The following is a 20,163-nucleotide window of genomic DNA, read 5'->3' as shown; positions in this document are numbered from 1 at the left end:
TTAAATAAATACAATTTAAAATAAAAGCAGTTATTGTAGAAGAGCAGCGTAGGGTGGGAATCAGTGAATAAAGTTCCCAGCAAATTTCAACTGCGATCACATGCATAAAAGGGTTGTTTCCCTATAATCTAGGAGTTTCACTGACTAGTCACAGAAGCTCTGGATATACCGTGAGCGTGTTCACACTGCCGGATGAAAGGCAACAAGCAAAGGTCAAACAATATAAAATTAAAGTCTACAATTTTAGACTAACTATTCTTTGGAGCAAGCCATGCACCATTATATTGCATTACCTTATGCACTATCAAAACTCATAGCTAAGTCACTCTTGTGTCATGATGCATTTACGAACTCGTGAAAATAACTTAGATATTTCATGCTGGATCACTACATGAGCTTGCCTGAGATTATGCTCATTTGTAATATCCTTCATCTTGTTTGGTAAGTTTAAAAGAAAGGAAAAATATGGAAGTATTGTGAATATGATTTGTAGGTTTATTTTTTCCTGTATTACCTCCTTATAAAGTGAAGTTACCTATAGCAGATGTTTTCTGAAGACAAGGGAATCACCAATCACACAGGCCGATACAGTACAGTGCACTCCAGTGGAGCGCACTGTTAACCCACGTTTGGACGTGCGTTTTCGACATGCTAGCTTTACCCCTTATTCAGTATGGGGTAATAGTGCGTCGAAATCATGCGTCCAACCCCCCCCCCCCCCCAAATTAAAATGTGCAGCCAAGCTGCACATTTTACTTTCAGACGTTAGCGCCTACCCAAAGGTAGGCGCTAACTGCTTTTCTGTACACTCTCCGACTTAATATCATGGCGATATTAAGTCGGAGGTCCCAAAAGTTAAAAATAAAAAAATAAAATAAAAAAATTTAAAATTGGCCCGCGGCTTGAAAACCAGACGCTCAATTTTGCCGGCGTCCGATTTCCAAACCCGTGGCTGTCAGCGGGTTTGAGAACCGACGCAGGCAAAATTGAGCGTCTGCTGTCAAACTCGCTGACAGCCGCTGCTCCTGTCAAAAAAGAGGCGCTAGGGACTCGCTAGTATCCCTAGCGCCTCTTTTTACCGCGGGCCCTAATTTGAATATTTTTTTTAGTGAATCGCGCGCACACGAGAGTGGCCTGTGCACGCGCTGGGAGAACGGGCGCTCGCCTGCTCTCCCGCAAATTTTACTGTATCGGCCTGACAGTGATGGATGACCACCTGACAGCGCCAACCTATTAACACATTTCCAGAGCGATCTAGCACAAACCAAAAGGTTACTCTGTGGCTGTTCCCATAACTGCGTGTCATGCCTTAGTTCTGTAATTAAGCTAATTAGCTCAATTTCAGGAGGGGAAAAGATGGTATGTGTGCCTGGTGATTCCCCCATCTTCAGGGAACACTCAAGCATCTTCGTTTTCTCTGAAGACAAGGTGAATCACTGAATCGCACTGATTGGATCCCTAACTAAGGGCTGTCTTCAATAAAAAAACAGAAAACAAGAACAAGAATCTCACCAACGGGATGGCACAGCACTTTTTGGTGGCTAAAATTCCTATTTTTTCTTTAATAGGAAGATAACCTTACCTGCCCAAAACTACTGTCCTGTTGGGAGTCGGAATATAAACAATAATGGAAAATGTGTGGACTGTACTCCACATCGCAGCTCTGCAAATCTCTTCACTAGAGGTTGATCAGAGATAAGTTACTGATGAAGCCATGGCCCTGACATTATGGGCCTTGACAAACCCTTCTAAGGCTAAACCAGCTTGCGTATAAGTGAAGTAAATGCAATTCACTACCAAATTAGGCAGAATTTTCTTCAGCACAGCAATTCCAGTCTTACTGGGGCAAAAAGAAACAAAAACTGGATGGATTTTCTAAGGTATTTTGTCTGCTCAAGATAGAAACTGAAAGTGCTCTTGTAATCCAAAGTGAGAAGAACTTGTTCACCTTTGTTGGCAAATGGCTTGGGGAAAAACGTTAGAAATACAACTGACTGATTAAGGTGGAAATCCATTATGACCTTAGGCATAAATGTGGGATGCGTGTGTAACACCATCTTATTGTTCTGAAATTTAGTATAAAGTGCTAGGGATTTCAGTTCTTTGACTATGTGAGCTGCAGTGACTGCCACAAAACAAAAACAACCTTCCAGGTCAGGTATTTTAGATCACAGAAAACCAGACATTCAAAAGGGGCTTTCAGTAAATGAGTTCAAATCATACTGAGGTTCCATGACATAGCGGTGGTCTGATGGGAAGCTTCAAATGAAGAAAGCCCTCATGAATTTTACAACAAAGGGTTCTACAGAAATTGGTCTTCCTTCTACATAATAGTGATATGTGCCAATTGCATCAAGTTGAACTTTAGAGTTCAGACATTGAAATATATAAAAGGTAGTTAAGCATTTTTTGTGTGTGACAAAAGAAAGGATCTGTAGACCTGCCATCATACCAGATAGTAAATCCTTGGTGGTTGCGTGGAACGTACAGCTTCTACCATTGCGATAGTGAGGTTTAGTGCTCTCATGTTGTCTATGGCAAGCTGGATCCTAGAAGTGCCTTTTCTGATGGAAAAAATGCTTTCTAAACTCCTGACTCTGATACCTTCTAAAAGTGGAAACTGGCTTGGAATCAGAACTGGAAAGGGTCTTAAGCATCGTACGGTAATCTTTGAGAATTTCCACAGCTTCTTTGGCATTATTTCCAAACAGATTCCTTCCAGTGAGCCTGTCCTAGAAACGTAGAAACACAGATGACGGCAGAAAAAGACTAAACAGTCCATCCAGTCTGCCCAGCAAGTTCATGGCAGCATCTGTTGTGCCATACAATTCGCCCCATATCTAACAGCCTCCCAGAACAGCAAGCCAGGGGCCTTGTTGGTTGCTGTTTGAGTCCAATTCCCGTCACCTCTTGCTGGTTAAGCAGAGAGAATGATGGAGTTGCATCAACAGTATGAAGGCTTATTGATTAAGACTAGTAACCGCCATACCAGCAAGTTACCCCATGCACTCTTTTCTTTGTTTCTATCTTCTATCTAATTCCCCTTTTCCTCTTTCCTCCCTGCCGCTGAAGCAGAGAGAATGATGAAATTGCATCAGAAGTATCAGGCTTTTTAGTTAGAGGTAGTAAACGCCACACCAGCAAGTTACCCCATGCACCCTTTTCCTCATTTCCATCCTCTAACCTTTAGGGATCCACAGTGTTTACCCCATGCCCTTCGAAATCTTTCACTGATTTAGACTTCACCACCTCTACTGGAAGAGCATTCTAGGCATTCATCACCCTCTCCATGAAGAAATATTTCCTGGTGTTGGTTTTGAGACATCCTCCATGGAGTTTCATTACATGACCCCTATTTCTACTGATTTCTTTCCAATGGAAAACGTTTGTTGAATGAGCATCATTAAAACCTTTCAGGTATTTGAAGGTCTGTATCATATCTCCCCTGCACCTCCTCTCTTCCAGAGTATATATATTTAAGATTTCCAATCTCTCCTCATAAGTCAATTGATGGAAACCACCCACCATTATTTTTTTTTTTTTGCCCTTCTCTGGACCGCCTCCATCCTGTCTCTGAGATATGGTCTCCAGAACTGAACATAATATTCCAGGTGAGGTCTCATCAATGACCTGTACAAGGGGATTATCACCTCCTTTTTCTTACTGGTTATTCCTCTCTCTATGCCTGCCCAGCATTCTTCTGGTTTTAGCTATCACCTTGTCACATTGCTTTGCTGACTTCAGATCGCTAGACATTACCACCCCAAGGTCCCTCTCTTGCTCCGTGCACAACAGCCCTTCATCCCCCATCACATACAGCTCTTTTTTTTTTTTACCAAACCCTAGGTGCATGACTCTGCACTTCTTGGCACTGAATCCCAGCTGCCATATCTTCAACCACCGTTCAAGCCTCCTTAAATCGCGTTTCATTCTCTCTACTCCTTCCGGCCTGTCTACTCTGTTGCAGATCTTATTAACATCCACAAATAGACAAACTATCTTCAATCCTTTCCGCAATGTCACTCACAAAGATACTGAACAGGATCGGTCCCAACACAGATCCTTGTGGCACTCTGCTTAACACTGTTCTTTCCTTATAGTAGGTTCAGTACTTACCAGCTGAGTACAGAGATGTTCTTTGGCTGTGGGGGAAGAGGGCATCTGCTGTCACCGCCACACTTGGCCTCCTGTACCCGCTGCCTTTCAGCTGAACTAGCAGCTAAGTCCACGCCAGGAAACCCAGCTACCGGACCAAGGCACACCTCTAAGAGACCATGGAAATCGCCTCATGGGGAAGGGATCTTTAGGTATCACTGCAGGAGAACGGGGCTTTCTTTTCCTGAATTTAGAATTTCAAATTTCTCCTTTCTGGAGACGGAGAATACTGGCAGGCTGGGGTCACTGCAGGGTTATGTATACTATGACGTCAGCTTGCTCGGTCTCCATCTGCTGGCAGGGGAGCATAAACCCACTGGTCCTGAGTCCACCTGTCTACATACTAGGAAAAGTATTTTTAACTGGGGTTAGGGCAGGTAGTAAAACAATATGCATAGTTTTATATGTTCAAATCTACAAATATGTTGTTTTAATTGGAAAAAGTAAGTGCAAGTATCCGTAGGTATTTTTCTTCCCACAGTAATTTTCAGAGTGAAAATATGCATGCACTTTCACTGTAAAAACTGGTGGAAAATCAGCAAGTAAAAAGTACACACAGGCTATTTGGGCAGCTTGAACATCACCCTCTTCAAAGCACTGTATTGTGTTGCTAGAGAGAGCATTGTTGTATAGAAACATAGAAATAATTGCAGAAAAGGACCAAATGGTCCATCCAGTCTGCCCAGCAAAATTATGGTTGTAACTACTAGCTATACAAGACACCTTTATAATTATCAGTTTCCCAGATTGTCAAAGCCAGGTTGCTGTTTGAATCCAATTTCCCGTTCCCTCCTGCCATTGACACAGAGAGCAATACTGGAGTTGCATTAACAGTATGAAGGCTTATTGGTTAAGGGTAGTAACCGCCACACCAGCAAGTTACCCCATGCACTTTTTTCTTCATTCACATCCTCAGTGTTTATCCCATGCCCCTTTGAAATGTTTTAAGGTTCTTGTCTTCACCACCTCCTCTGGAAGGGCATTCCAGGCATCCACCAACCTTTCTCTGAAGAAATATTTCCTGACATTGGTTCTGAGTCGCCCTCCCTGGAGTTTCATTTTATGACCCCTAGTTCTACTGATTTCTTTCCAATGGAAAAGGTTTGTCGCTGATAATACATCATTAATCCCTTTCAGGTATCTGGAGGTCTGTTTCATATTTCCCCTGCACTTCCTCTCCTCCAGGGTATACATATTTAGGTTCTTCAACCTCTCCTCACAAGTCATTTGATGGAGACCCACCTCCATTTTGGTCATCCTTCTCTGGACTGCCTCCATCCTGTCTCTGTTCCTTTTGAGATACGGTCTCCAAAACTGAACACAGTACTCCAGGTGAGACCTCACCAAGGACCTGTACAGGGGGATCATCACCTCCTTTTTCTTACTGGTTATACCTCTCTCAATGCAGCCCAGCAGACTCTCCATTAATTTTCCCACCACTGAGGTGAGACTAACTGGCCTGTAGTTTCTAGCCTCCTCTCTGCTCCCACTCTTGTGAAGCGAGACCACCATCGCTCTTCTCCAATCACTCAACACCACTCCCATTTCCAAGGATCTATTGAACAGGTCACATAGCGGACCCACCAGCACATCTCTGAGCTCCCTCAGTATCCTGGGATGAACCTTATTAGGCCCCATGGCTTTGTCCACTTTCAGTTTTCTTAGCTCTTCCCATACATTCTCTTCTGTAAACAGACTTTCACCTGCTCCAGCCCCTTCCACAGTCTTGTTAACTAACGACGGTCCTTCTCCAGGGTCTTCTTTAGTGAACACCGAACTGAAGTATTTGTTTAATATTTCTGCCATTTCTTTGTCTCTCTCCACACATTGATCCTAGTCATCTTTCAATTTCACTATACATTTTTGGATCTTTCTCCTTTCCCTGATGCATCTGAATAAAGTTTTGTCACCTTGCTTTACCTCTTTGACTATCCTTTCTTCTGCCAGAGTCTTTGCTTTCTTGATTAATTTCTTCATCTCCTTAAGTTTTACCAGATATTGTTTCCTGTGTTCCACTTTTTGGGATCTTTACAATTCTTGAATGCTGCTATTTTTGCTTTTATTATGTCAGCCACTTCCCTTGAGAACCAGATCAGTTTCAGTTTCTAATTTCTCTTACTATTGTTTACTTTTCTAGCATATAGATTTGTTGCTTTTGTGATTGCTCCCTTTAGTTTTGTTAGAAAAAGGGGGGTGTTTAGTGTGCCCTTGGGCCTCAGCCCGACCCCAGACGGATCCAGGACCGAACCAAGGGTTGGCGACGTGTCCCAGCATGGCAGAACACGGTCTTACCCTCTGCCAGGCCTGCAAGCTCCCAGAGCCAACAACAGATAATCTTGGTAGGGGAACGGTCCTCCAACTGTTCCGAGCCCTTTCAGACCTGCCGCTTGGATAGGCATGGAGCAGTAGGCCGGCCTGAGGATGAGGGCAGACGGAGACCTTGACACAAAGACATGACACCAAGGTTGATGCGACGGCATCAGAGACGAGGGTTGAAGCGAAGACATGACATCAGGGCGGATGCAACGGCATCAGAGGTGGGGAACTTGACGAAGTCCAGACGAGACGAGAAGCTGGGAAGGAAAACATTGGCACTGTCTCTCAGGGCGCCCTACACAGCCCACCTTCACGGGCAGACCCAATGGGCTGGTCGCAGATCACCCTGTCCCACTGCGCGCCCTTCACAGCCTAAGGAGACTGGTCACGGACCACACGGGGAGCGGGACGAGCGCAGGAAAGGAATCCAGCTGGCAGTGGCTCCAGTGACCGGAACAGGAACCAGACGGAATGGATTTACCCTCATGGAGGTCACCTGGAGGACTAGGAGAGCTGGAACATTGCAGGAACAAACATCAGAAAGATCAAACACCAGGTCACCTGGACAGGGACCTCAGGCAATGAAGACATGGTTCTAGACACAGACGAGACGAGGAGCTCCACGAAGAAGACAAGGGCTTGTCGGAGCGCTGGACAGCAGGAGCTTCCAGAGACGAAGTAACTCTGATGCAAGGCAGGCTGACTGGAAGTTGAAGTCCTTTTATAGGGCTGCAGACTGGCGACTCCCTGGGAGGAGTTTGGATGGCCCAAACCTAGCTGGCCCTATAACTAAGGAGGAGTGCTGCGGGCTGGCCCCTAGGGAGAAGGGCGTGGCCCAAACCAGGAAGTCCATGCAGACACAATCAAGCCTCAGGCAGGCCCCAAGAACACCGAGGCCTCCCAGGCCCTGGAGCAAATCCTGGATAGTTCGTAGGCGAGACCCCGACTTCAGAGCAGCCTCCAGGAAGAGGTAAGGAGCCTCCCGTAACACCACTACAGGAGGGATCATAACAAGTTTAGTCCACTGTTGTTCCACCTCTCCCATTTTCTTCTAGTCTTCTAGTTCTATCTCCAAGAATGTCAAATTTTGACAAAGTCTGTATTTTGAAAGTCAAAACTCGGGTCTTCATGTAACTTTTCCCTATCCTGTTTGCAATGTCATACCATACTCTTTAATGATCACTGCTGCTGAGGTGGGCACCTTCCCGGACATTTGAGACATTATCCCCGTTAGTGAGCACTAGGTTGAGTATAACTCCCTCCCTCGTAGGTTCCACTTCCATTTGTTTGAAGAGAGCTCCTTGTAGGGCATCCACTATCTCTCTTCTTCTGGTTGATTCCGCAGAAGGGATTTTCCAGGCTACGTCCAGCCTATAAACCACACCAGTAAAAATGGATGCACCATCATCTTTTTTTTTTAGGACAGCCCATAATGCTTCTTCCCTACCCCAAATTCCTTGCAGTTCAGTAGCTTGGATATTGTTTTTGACATAAAGAGCTACTCCTCCCCCTTTTCTGTCCTTCCTTAACAAGTTAAAGCCAGGAATGGCCCAATCTTGAGAATCCATGAACCATATCTCCATAACAGCAACACTGTCCAAGCTGCCTCCAACATTAGGGCCTGCAGGTCAGAGATTTTATTGCCTAAACTAAGAGCATTTGTAGTCATAGCTTTCCAATTTTTCTCCCTTGATTTGCATCTTTTTTGGGCTGATTGATTTTGTTATTTTCTCCTTCCATATCCTGTATTGCTTGGGGGTGATTTGCAATTTCATTGGCCATATCCTGCCACCCCCCATTCTTTAGATTAAATGCTTTATAATATATGATCTGAATTTTTCCCTTAGCATCCTCCTTCCTGCTACAGACTGTTCTCCTTAGATGTAGGGATTCCTTTATTGGAGATGCAGTTCAAATCAAACAACTTAAAATATGTCCAACTCAGGCTGAGTTTCGCCCAAAAGCGGGGCTGCCAATTAAACAGCAATACTGCTAGGTGCAAAGTGTCATTCATAAAACCAAGATCCACCTGATGTAAAATGATTTATGTGCAGTCAATGTCACTCTTGTTTTTAAACAAGGACAGCGTCGGTTCTCTTAAAACCAGCCACTGCAAACAGGAATCATCAATTCTACAGAGTATGATCCCTGTATACCGCTGTATTAATATAACGATTAGTACTGTACATCAGAAAGTGTTAGAAAAAAGATTGATTGAACCGTATCTCCAATAAAGGAATCCCTACATCTAAGGAGAACAGTCTGTAGCAGGAAGGAGGATGCTAAGGGAAAAATTCAGATCTAAGGAGAACGGTCTTATTGTTATTGTTCACCTCCTGGCTTTACTTGACCGTCTACCGCTTTATTTTTCTGGACCAACGGACAAATGTAGCTCATCCTTACCATATAGGCTTTTATTGCTCCATACACGATCCCAGCCTCCAATGTATCCAAAGCCATTTTCTGTACACCACGTTTTGAGCCAGGAATTTAAATTATTTATATGGCATATCTGCTTATTTCCCGTTCCATGAATAGGTAATACTTCCAAACAGGCAATATTCTTTGCAGTGTGTCTTATCTTGCCTAGGTTTTGAAAATCTTTTTGTACTACATGGATTGCATTTCTATTGATGTCGATGGTTCCCAGATGGATGATAACACGGATATCACATTTCCTACTTTCATTTTCAATGACTTGTACTATTTGATTTGCATTTCTACTTGCTGAGGATCCTGGAATGCATTTAACTATTGTGTCACCATAAAAAAATTCTCCCAAATTGGTTCCTCTGATGATTTAGTCTCCCAGCAGCTTTCTTTTATGACAATTTATTTTTTTTATGCAGTTTTAATTATACATACAAGAATTCCTTGCATTGAATAATGAAGTATACAGAAAAAAAATCTTTTACAAGCCATCATGACACGGTAATAGTTTACTCCAAAGTATACTACCCCATACATTAACAGGAAAAGAGAGGGGGAGGAGACAATGGAGCGGATAAAGGAAATAAAAAAAAAAAAAGGATGACAATTGATTTTTTTGAAGGGCTTCTGGGTGCATTGGGTGACACCACTTTTAGAAATCACTTCAAAATCTGTTGCTGAGGTTTCTTCATTCTCCAATGCAAAAAACACATTATGTAGGGGTAACTTTGGGGAGAGTGGGTCTCTCCTCATCACAGGCCTTAGTCTGCCAAAGCCCACTGTTATCCACTTGCTCCTGGGTATTTGAGTCCTGGATGTCCAACATCCCTGCAGGAGTGGGGGTTGCTGCACAGGATGCTGCAAAGTTGTTTAACAACTCATAACAGCTCAGTGACCACCAAAAGCTCTTCCACCAGGCTAATTAAAAAAAATACATTTGTAGAACTTACATGAAAAATCTGATTAGAGATTCTTGCAGCAGTGTGAAAATCCCAGGCAATGATGGTGCGATCAGCTGAATCCCGGCTTACTGAATCCGTACTGCTGAGAAATTCTTTCCCCTCAGGAAGAAAGAGGATATCTAAAGTCTGCTGTACTGCAGCTTTATACACTTTTATCACCTGCAAAACAAAAGAAGAAATAGATATTCACATTTTTAGCTTTACTGCTGCCATTTATAAGTAATGCATAGGATTTACAAACTGGCATATACAGTTCTCCTATTAGACCAACTCAAAGTGTTGCTCTTTTAGATCAATAATTGAATCCTTGGTTTGGTGTCACAGGGTTGCAAGTTCAAATCCCAAAGTCCCCATTTGGAATAATATGCAAGAGCACTGTGAAATGCTAGAGAGAAAGTTGTGTTTTGTTTTGGGGTTGTTTTTTTTCTTAAATGTACTGACAGCAAAAGATAAATGTAGACAAATGCCTTCTTTTTCACTGGGTCCCAGAGACAGACAGAGATACGACGACTTCCCCAGGGTCAAAAAAAAAAAAAAAAAAAGAATTTAGTGGTAAAAAGGAATCTTGAGCTCATGCCCCCAAGACTTCTGCTAAATGAGACCCCAATGTTTTTAACCACTAACCCAGCCCGCCTCCTCTCATATCCAGCCAAGCTGCTAACCCAGGGGTTATATGTTTCCCCCATGCTACATCAATGGCTGCAGCAGCTGAAAAGCTGCTAAGCAAATCAATGTCTGTTTAGGAAAAAAAAACACTTAAGGGTTATACTTGATGAATGAGCCACATTTGATCTATTGCCACTCCATTCCCACAAAGGAACAAATAGACCTTTATTGATTTTTTTTCCAGTATTTTCAGGTCAGTAAACTATCAAGCTGCTGGAATTTATAATGAAAACCATTAGAGACAAGTACTCCTGTGAAGGCCGAGGGACTAAGCTACTGATTTCCCTTCCAAAATCATATGTTTATTCTGTATACAGTATGCCCCAAAAAACGTGTAAACTGTCAATTTCCAGTAAAATGCAGTATTTCTTTTTTTTTTTTTTTTTTTTAAAGGTCACAGCAAATTACACCATAATAAAGATGATACAATAATTTTATATGATAAAATGCAATCCTAAACTTAGAAATAAAATAGTCATAGGGTTCTATATATAGGGTATATTTACTAAGCAGTCAGAAGCATATAACACATGACAATCAGTGTTTACCACGGCAATATCATGTGATATTTTACTTAAAAACCCGCCCCTTATTGAAATGAGATGTTTTGCGTGCATAAAATTAGCAAATGCATGCAAAGCAGCTCATTCCTACATAATTTCATGCAAATGAATTAAGGCGGCTTGCCTTAAATAACACAAGTCATGTTATTTGCCGGAAAAGTTAGCTGCCACTCAGGAGTGGTAGCTAACATTTCCCAGAGCATCAGGATGCGTTAACACGCTTCCCGATACTCCAGCACTGAAGTTTAAAGGCCACCAGCGGCCCAAATTAACCCCCCCTCCCCCACCATCACCATCATGTAAAATTCCCCCTCAAGGGGGTCTCTGCCACTTATCAGCCTGTCGCAGTGCTGGCGGGGCCTGGGTGCGATGTGGGTGGTTTCAGGGGAACCCTGTCGGCAAGCCATGTCAGCATTGCTGGGGGGAGGGGGGGGAGCACCGGGTGCGCGGTTCATTCCTTCCCTCCCTGAACACCCCCCCCCCCAGACTGGCCCTCCAATACGGCCGATGCCATGTGGGCGGCCCCGATGTTCACTAGGAACATCTGTCATCCTTCGTGGCGGCGTGATGACATCAGTGCCATCTGGAGAACGCTGGACTGGCTGGCAGCCAGCGCTGGGGGGAAGTCCTGCCCTGGGAGGGGGTTTAAATGCTGGTGGCTTGGCAATCTCTCCCTCTTGGATCACTGTGGCTAGCCAGCTGTGCGTGTCTGTGGCCTGGGCTTTTTGGTCGGCCAGATACACATTGGTTTTCAGCCTGATCAATTTTCAGCCCGAATCCCCTTTTATTTAGGAGCTACCAAAAAAAGAAAAAAAAAAAAAGAATGAGAAAGTTTGAACCTCCCCAGTTTGCTTTACATTATTTTTTTATCCATACATGTGATAAATAAAGGGGATTGAGAGCAGAAAGTTTGCTGTGTATCAGGGCTTGGCGCTATAGCTGGGCATCACTGCCTTCGCCCCTTTCTATGACTCAGGTGACTACTTCTCTGCCCTCCCCTCTGTTTAAAAAAATGCCCTGTCGGTCGGCAGCCATGGCACAGGCCTGTCGTGCCCCCAACACTGAGATCAGCCACCCCATTAGAGGGGGTAACCTTTCCGGGAAGGGGTGTGTGAAAATGGGTCTGCAGTGCCCCCATAGAGCGTGTGGGCTCAGGAGAGCTTATGCTCGTGGCGTCAAGGTAGGGCTGTTTATATAGTTCTTTCCATTGCTAATGTTAATTAAGCTGTCGCCATACTTGTTTCAAAGCAAATAACAGTCTCTGTTGTTTGTAGTGTATTTTGGGGGGGCAGGGTGGGGACTGGGGCTTGGGTCAACTGGGAAGGGGGCGACACCAATTCATGGTCCATTTCTGCCATCGTTTCTATGTGCAGGGGATAACCTGCACGGAGTGGTAGTTACTACTACCCTTAACAGAAGGCGTGGGGATTACTACCCTTAACCAATTAGCCTCGATGTTTCTGATGCAATTGCAACATTGCTCTCTGCTTGGATGGAGGAGGGAGAAGGGAATAGGATTCAAATGACAGCCAATGCTGGGCCCCAGCTTTTACACAGATACACAGACATTAGGGGAAAAGCACAGGACTACTTCTACGGCCAAGTCCAAAAGCAAAGCACGTTCAAACAGCAGCATCTTTTAAATTATCAGGTAGGCTGCTCACTAAATAAAAATGTTGCTAGCAGTAATTTTGTTATCGGTTAGACAGTTGCTTGGTTTTGACTGTAAATATTATTTATTTATTTATTTATTTATTTATTTAACATTTTTCTATACCGACCTTCATGGTTAAATACCATATCAGGACGGTTTACATCGAACAGGGGTAAAAATAACTAGGTAAAGGAAGAAACAAAGTTACATTAAACGAGGACCGTGAACTTGGAAGCTTAGGAAGCTGGAAGAAAAAAGATAAAGTTAAGTTAAAAGGAGAAATAACAAATTCCGGACTAGAGATAGTTCGGATTAGAGTTAGTCCACATGTTAGAGTTGGTATCCATGCTGTCCAGGTAATCAGAGGAGTAGATAACGTCTAGATAAAGCTTAATACAAAGCTTGGGAGTAAACTGCACGGAGTGGTAGTTATTACCATAAGAAAATTGCTGGGCAGACTAGATGGACCATTTGGTCCTTTTCTGCCGTCATTACTTTGTCACTATGTCAAATACGACTACATTTAATGATACCATATTGGTAGTCCTAAAATCCAACTCCCAATTACTGTTTTGCAGTTCATTTTGGATTGTAGCTCTCTTATTCTTGTAATATGTAGCACAGCAAATTAATTTCAACTTGGCATCTGTATTACAGGAATTTTTGGAGGGTTCTTAGACTTTGTCAATTCATTAACCAGTTCTCACAACATTTTAGGCTGATTTTCAATCAAACTGATCTGTTTATCATAATAAACTATGTCTAGCCTCCCTAATTTTTAAACTGTAATATTGTAGATGAATTTTGTAGGTTCTCAAATCCACCTCTTTCCTAGAATATCCCCAAATTTTTTCAAACTTCCTCCCCTTTCTTTACAACAGACAAAGCTCAGGTGAAAACCATGAGGCTGATTTAATGTCCGTAAGTTGCCTTTCCTTAATTGGTGCACTTTGATTTATTGACATTGATAAAGTAAGGTTCTACTCATTTACAAGTTCCTTCAGCTTCAATTCTTCTGAAAGTACAGCGATAATCTGAAATTACATTCTGAAAATGTTCCACTGTTAAATTTATCTCTAAATCGAAAAACAGTTTGAAAATCAGCCACAACTAGCTGCTATAATGGGATAACAAATGAAAGTAAATAATGAGCTGACCAAGCCATCCTTGTGCTAACAACATTGTCAATCCCACAGTAACTCAAAATCTCATCTAGAATACAAATCTAATCTAATATATTCCCTTTTAAATGCGTAGAAGATTTTAAAATTTGCTCATAACCTTGTAAAGTTATTCTGGATTGATTTTCATTTAAAAAAACCCCAAAAAAACAAGAATTTTGCTAATGTTGTATTCAGCATTATATTATCTATGGCATATATATAGTGTCTAGAAAAAATACAATGCATTAAATTCAGGATTTCTGATTTGATGTGTGGTAGCTAGCGTGATTTGTTTTTTATTTTTATATTTACCTTTTTCTATCTAACATGTGGACCTTGTTTGAACTGACTTCTGTATCTTGGTTTTAATTCTTTTGCATATTATTATTTTTCAACTGATTATTTTGGTATTCATTTATTATTACATAGAACTGGAAAACTTATACCCATCAAATGACCTAGTTCACCTTAACTTCTAAGCACCATGTTGTACAATATCATAAAGTAACAGGACAAGTAAAACATGTCTCAGAATATTCAGCTTGCAATTAAGCTAAAAAAATAAAAAATACATGAAACCTCCCTCTTTTTTTGGCTAAAAATTTTATTTCATTCTGATAAGAATTTGTATTTGAAAGCTAGCGCAGTTGCTTACCTGTAACAGGTGTTCTCCTAGGACAGCAGGATGTAAATCATCATAGATGGCTGACATCATCAAATGGAGCCCGACACGGAAAACTTTTGTCAAAGTTTCTAGAAGCTTTGACTGGCACACTGAGTACGCCCAGCATGCCACTATCTGCGCATCCACGCGAGGTCCCCCTTCAGTCTCGTAACCTAGCAAAATACGAGTGAATGAATAAAATTTCAAAAACACAGGAAAAACCCAACTCCTTGGGGTGGCGGGTGGGTTTCCTGAGGACTAACATTCTGCTGTCCTAGGAGAACACCTGTTACAGGTAAGCAACTTCACTTTCTCCTAGGACAAGCAGGATGGCAGTCCTCACAGATGGGTGAATACCAAGCTCCAGGCTGTTCCTGGCAACAATAAAGACCAACATGTGCTGAACAAGGTCCCAATGGGCACAAAAACAACTGAGGTACTGTTGGAAGGTAGGGAGACAGATAGCCTGGCCTCAAGTCGACGGCCCTAGGTAGGAAGAGTTGGGTTTAATTCTGGAAGAGATTGTGCAGGACAGATTGGCCGAATTTCCCATCTTGTCAACGATCTTTGTCCAAGCAGTAATAGGCAGCGAACATGTGTGGGAGCTCCACATCGCAGCCCTGCAGATCTCAGCAACAGGGACCACTCAGTAAGTGGGTCACCGATGCCGCCATAGCCCTCATAACCCTTTAACTCAGATTTCTAGCTGAAGGCCTGATTGTGCGTAGCAGAATAAGATGCAATCTGCCAGCCAGTTGGATAAGGTCAGTTTACCCACCTTGACCCCCAGCCTGTTATCGAAAGAAATTAACAGCTGGTTGGATTGTCTATGGGCTGCTGAGCGTTCTAAGTAGAAGGCCAAAGCTCTCTTGCAATCTAGCATATGTAGAGTCCGTTATCCCTGATGGGAATGGGGGTCTTGGAAAAAAGATGGGCAACACAATGGACTGATTAAGGTGAAAATCAGTCACAACCTTAGGCAGGAACTTGGGATGCATATGGAAGACCACACGATCATGAAAAAATTTTGTGTAGGGTGGGTATGACACCGAGACCTGAAGCTCGCTTATTCTGCGAGCCGAAGTATCCACCACCAGGAAGAGGACCTTCCAGGTGAGGAATTTCAGCTCACAGGTGCACATAGGCTCAAAAGGAGGATGCATGAGCCGTGCCAGTATCATGTTGAAATCCCAGGAAACCACAGGGGGCCGCAGAGGTGGCTTTAGCTGCAGCAGGCCCCGCTGAAGCGACTTACAATAGGCTGAACTGAGATGGGTGTACCAGAAACACCCCGATGGTAAGCACTAATCACGCTCAAATGGACTCTCACCAAGGTGGTTTTAAGTCCGGCCTCGGAAAGGTGCCACAAGTAGTCCAAGATCTTGGAAAGTGGGCAAGTAAATGGATCTAATCCATGCCCTGCACACCACACTAAGAACCTTTTCTACTTCAACTTGTAAGACTTCCTGGTGGAAGGCTTCCTGGAAGCTACCAGCACCTGGGCGACACTGTCTGAGAGAGCCAGTGGTTGAAGGACTAGGCGCTCAACATCCAAGCCATTAAGGCTAACGCCAGGAGGTTTGGATGGCGCAGGGTGCCCTGATTCTGTGTTATCAGATTGGGCACAGTCCCCAGGTGGATGGGATTCCTGATCGACAGGGGACAGGAAACCAGACCTGCCTGGGTCAGTGAGGCGCTACCAGGATCATGGTCCCCTGGTCCTGCTGGAGCTTCAGGAGAGTTTTCATAAGAAGTGGAAGAGACCCGTGCTCCAATGAAGGGTGAAGGCACTGGCGAGTGGACGGCCGTATGCTCTGAAAAGGGAGCAAATATTGCTCACCTTGCAGTTGAATGGGGAGGCGAACAGGTCCACATCTGGAGTTTCCCCCAGGTGGAAGATCCGGACTGCCAATTTCTGGTCCAGCAATCACTCGTGTGGGTGAATGGAGCAGCTTAGACAGTCCGCCATTACATTCAGTGACCCAGGCAGGTATGTAGCCTGCACGGACATCCCTTGTGACAGAGCTCAAAACAAGATCTCTATGGCCTCCTGGCAAAGGAGGAGAAATCCCATGCCTCCTTGCTTGTTGATGTACCACATCGCGACCTGATTGTCCGTACGGATCAAGACCGACTTGTGGGACAAGCAGTCATGGAACGCCCAAAGCGCATAACGCATTGCCGAAGCTCCAATAAGTATATCTGACACAGCTTCTTGAGCAGTCCATTGACCCTGCGGGTGGAGGTTGTCCACTTGGGCACCCCAGCCCTGGGGAGAGGCATCAGTGGTAAGTACTATTTGAGGTGGGGCAGCCTGGAAGGAAACTCCAGATTGGAGACTCTCGCACCATGATAGAGAGGTCGTCAGAGGTTGCCTGATGGAGACATGGGCCTTGAGGGTCTTGGGATACCTGCTGCCATTGAGAGCACAATGCCCATTGTGCTCTGTGCATGCAGAGATGGGCTAGCGGGGTAACATGAACAAAGACTGCCATGTGGCCCAGCAGGCGAAGCAAAGCGAGGCGAAGTGTGTCAGTCCAAGCTTCTAGAAATTTTGACAAAGGTTTTCTGTGCCAGTCTCCATCTGATGTCATCACCCATCTGGGAGGACAACCATCCTGCTTGTCCTAGGAGAACCTCCTATTGTCCTTAGCCACTCCCACCACTGTAGGGGCCACAGTGCATACCCTCATCAGAACCCTATGCAGACATCACAAGTAAAGCATGAACAGAGAGAGCAAATAGCTGAACAATGACCACAGGAAGAAAGTTTTCTAAAGAATATGGGGTAAGGCCATAAAAAAGTTACATGTTTTATCCCTAAATAACTGTAAAAACAAAAGAGAGAGAAAAGGTCTCAGAACAGGATCAAAAAGAAGCAGCAGACTTGAGAAAATAGTAAGTCAATGTTTTGAGTTATTCGGTGCTTTTTTTTCTAGAAATGAAGGTGCTGGTATCAGATGTAAAGCTGTCATTGAAGGGAGGGTGGGGGAAATCAGAGCAAGTGCTCATTGCCTCCCCCCCCCCCACACACCCCTCCGTGGTAGCCCTGCTCCCTGCAACTGGCTGTAGGGTTCAGTCACAGCATGATCATTCCCCCACCTCCTGATGACAGGAGGCATAAGAGAGCAGCGCTTTTATCCCCTGGGCCTCCGTTATTTTCTTGGCATGGGAAAAGCACCAGTGGGGGGGGGCAGAAGGTTGAAAAAGAAAGAGGCACCACTGGTGCTTTTCTCTCTTTCTCCTCTTCCTCCCCATAGGTGTTTTTCAAAGGATTAGATTCAGGAGACTTTACAGTCAAGACAAAATTTGTTCATGTGTTGCCAAGGTAATACTTAAAGTGGTTAAAAGGAGAATACGAAAAAGAATTACATAATAGTGCTAATAACAGTAATTACAATGATAAAGAGTATAGAACGGCTAATAGTATGAGGAATTGCCAAGTTCTGGGGGCTGTTCTGAAATGTCCCTGGTCACGGGCTCACAAAGCTGGTGACCCAAGTCTGCTGGCCAATGCCATGCCTTATCCTCTCAAGCAAAAGCCTGCAGGAGCAGATAGAACAGAGCAAAGAAGAGGTCCCCTGCTCCCTAATCAGCACCTTCCCTTCTGCCATTTCCTGTTGATGCAGAGGGGAAAAAAAAGGTGCCAGAACTAAGTACCACCTTTAGTATCAGCAGAAAAAAATAGCCCTGGAGCTATCCACAGCATTGATAAGGGATCGCAAAAAGAATCTGAAATTTAAAAAAATAAATAAATAAATCTCTGTTAACATATACCCTAACCAAAATTTGATATGAAAAAAGAGATAAAGATTACATTTGTATAGCCCCTTAATCAGCTTCTTCTGCATGTAAGCTCATGGGAGAGGTCGTGGACCAGGATTGCACCTAAGCTCTTAAGTTAAAAGGGTCAGTCTTCAAAGCTCTTAAGGGGGTTTTTTCCCCCACTTGATGCTCCTCTGTAAACATGTCCAGTAAAAAATAATAATAATAATGATAATAAAAAATAAAACCACTCCACAAGATAGCTGTTGTTCAAACAATAAAATTCTTTACTGATCACTTGATTGCAGGAAACAAAATCCACAGCCAGTACACTAAGAGTCAGTACACCAGTCAGTACCACAAACAAAGAAGTCACAACCTCAAGTAAGAGCAAATGCTTCACACCCTAACAGGTAGGCAACTCTGGGTCAGGCACTTCTCCTGGTACCTGCTCATCTGGATGTATCTCTCTGACTCTCCCTTGCAATATTAAACAGCAGACAAACCTCTCCCTGATGCTTTCCTCAGACAGCAACTCGTGAGACCTTCCCCTGTTAAGCAGAAATCCTCTTTCTCCAACCTCCAAAGAAATCCCACTTTGGCAGAATAGGAATTATGGAGCTTAACTGGCCACTCCTGGAGGCAGGATGTTGGGCTCAATGGCCCCTGGTCTGACCAGCATGACCCAAATGCCTTTACTCTCCTCTTCTTAGAGACCTCTCTCTTGAATCCTCAGCAGTTCTCAGGAATCTACCCTTGCATCCTAAGACCAGATCTCCCCAGTCCTGAAGATCCGGGCATCCAGACCTTGGGTCGCAGTCACCTTTCCCAGGAAAGGATGACAGGCTGGTAGTCCTCTCCCAACTGAGTGACCACCCTCCAGCACCTCTCTCTTAAGAAAGATGCTCCCAAAGAATTGACCTCACCTCTTGGAAAGATAAACCTAAAGAGCCTCTCTCTTTGAAGGAGAGGCTTGAATATCTCTGAGCCACAAAGACACAGGAGGTGTGGTAAACTCATGACACCTTCCACTGCAGAGTGTCAAACCTTTTCTACCATGTGCTCTGACATCACATGCAGTGTTTGTGCGGACACCGATGTCTAACAGTAAGCACAGTTTTTGGGACACCCCCCACTCTATAATTGAAATAACGTATTCACAATTCTGAATGTGATGTGATCTACAGATAAAAAGCGTCACGTCATTCCTGGCTTGACTCATTCTGTGAATCTAGCATGCAGATCAGCGTGTCAACACCACCATTTGCATTTGGTTCCCTCCTACTGGCAAAGAATCAGTGTACAAGTTTTTTTTGTTTGTTTCAGGATGGGGGCATCTGGAGCACACATTAATACCTGAAATAAAGTTATTGTTCTGGCATTAGATAGCCCACATTAACCAACTTAAATATCAATACTAGAGAGTACATCCAGTATTAACGCCTGAGGCCATTATAATATATATTTTTTGATCAATAGTTTCCTCCAGCTCCTTTGTACTTCCAGCTCATTTGGAACCATGGCTGATATCTGGTACCATGAGCCTTAATTCCCAACTACATCCCCTCCCCCCCCCCCCCCCCCCCCCCCCTCCACAGAATCCGCAATCCCAGCCGACCCTCAGTACAGAAGATCCAGCTTGGGGGCCAAACTGGGGACCTTCCATATGGCAGTGCACAGCATTTCCCACAATATTTTTTTCTTGGGATTCACAGACAAGTATTCAAGTTTACTGCTGGAGATCTGGAGATAATGCTAAGGCAAACACAAATAGTGCACGACAAAGTACATCATACATGGCTGTTAGTTAACACATGCTTAACGT

At 43.8% G+C, this 20,163-nt stretch overlaps 1 protein-coding gene across 3 annotated transcripts in view; it reads right to left on the bottom strand.

Moving 5' to 3' along the window:
* Positions 1–20,163, bottom strand: part of WDR25 (WD repeat domain 25) — a 246,943-nt gene that overhangs the window by 4,839 nt on the left and 221,941 nt on the right. For all 3 annotated transcript variants that reach the window (XM_029597941.1, XM_029597943.1, XM_029597942.1), the window contains exon 5: positions 9,852–10,022. In XM_029597941.1, the coding sequence (XP_029453801.1) occupies positions 9,852–10,022 (171 nt within the window). The remainder of the gene's footprint in view (positions 1–9,851; positions 10,023–20,163) is intronic.

This window comes from Rhinatrema bivittatum, chromosome 4 (genome assembly GCF_901001135.1).
Source record: "Rhinatrema bivittatum chromosome 4, aRhiBiv1.1, whole genome shotgun sequence".
In the NCBI taxonomy this organism is placed as follows: Eukaryota; Metazoa; Chordata; class Amphibia; order Gymnophiona; family Rhinatrematidae; genus Rhinatrema; species Rhinatrema bivittatum.
The sequence above is the reverse complement of the archived record's forward strand: the minus strand, read 5'-3'. Positions and strand labels throughout refer to the sequence as shown.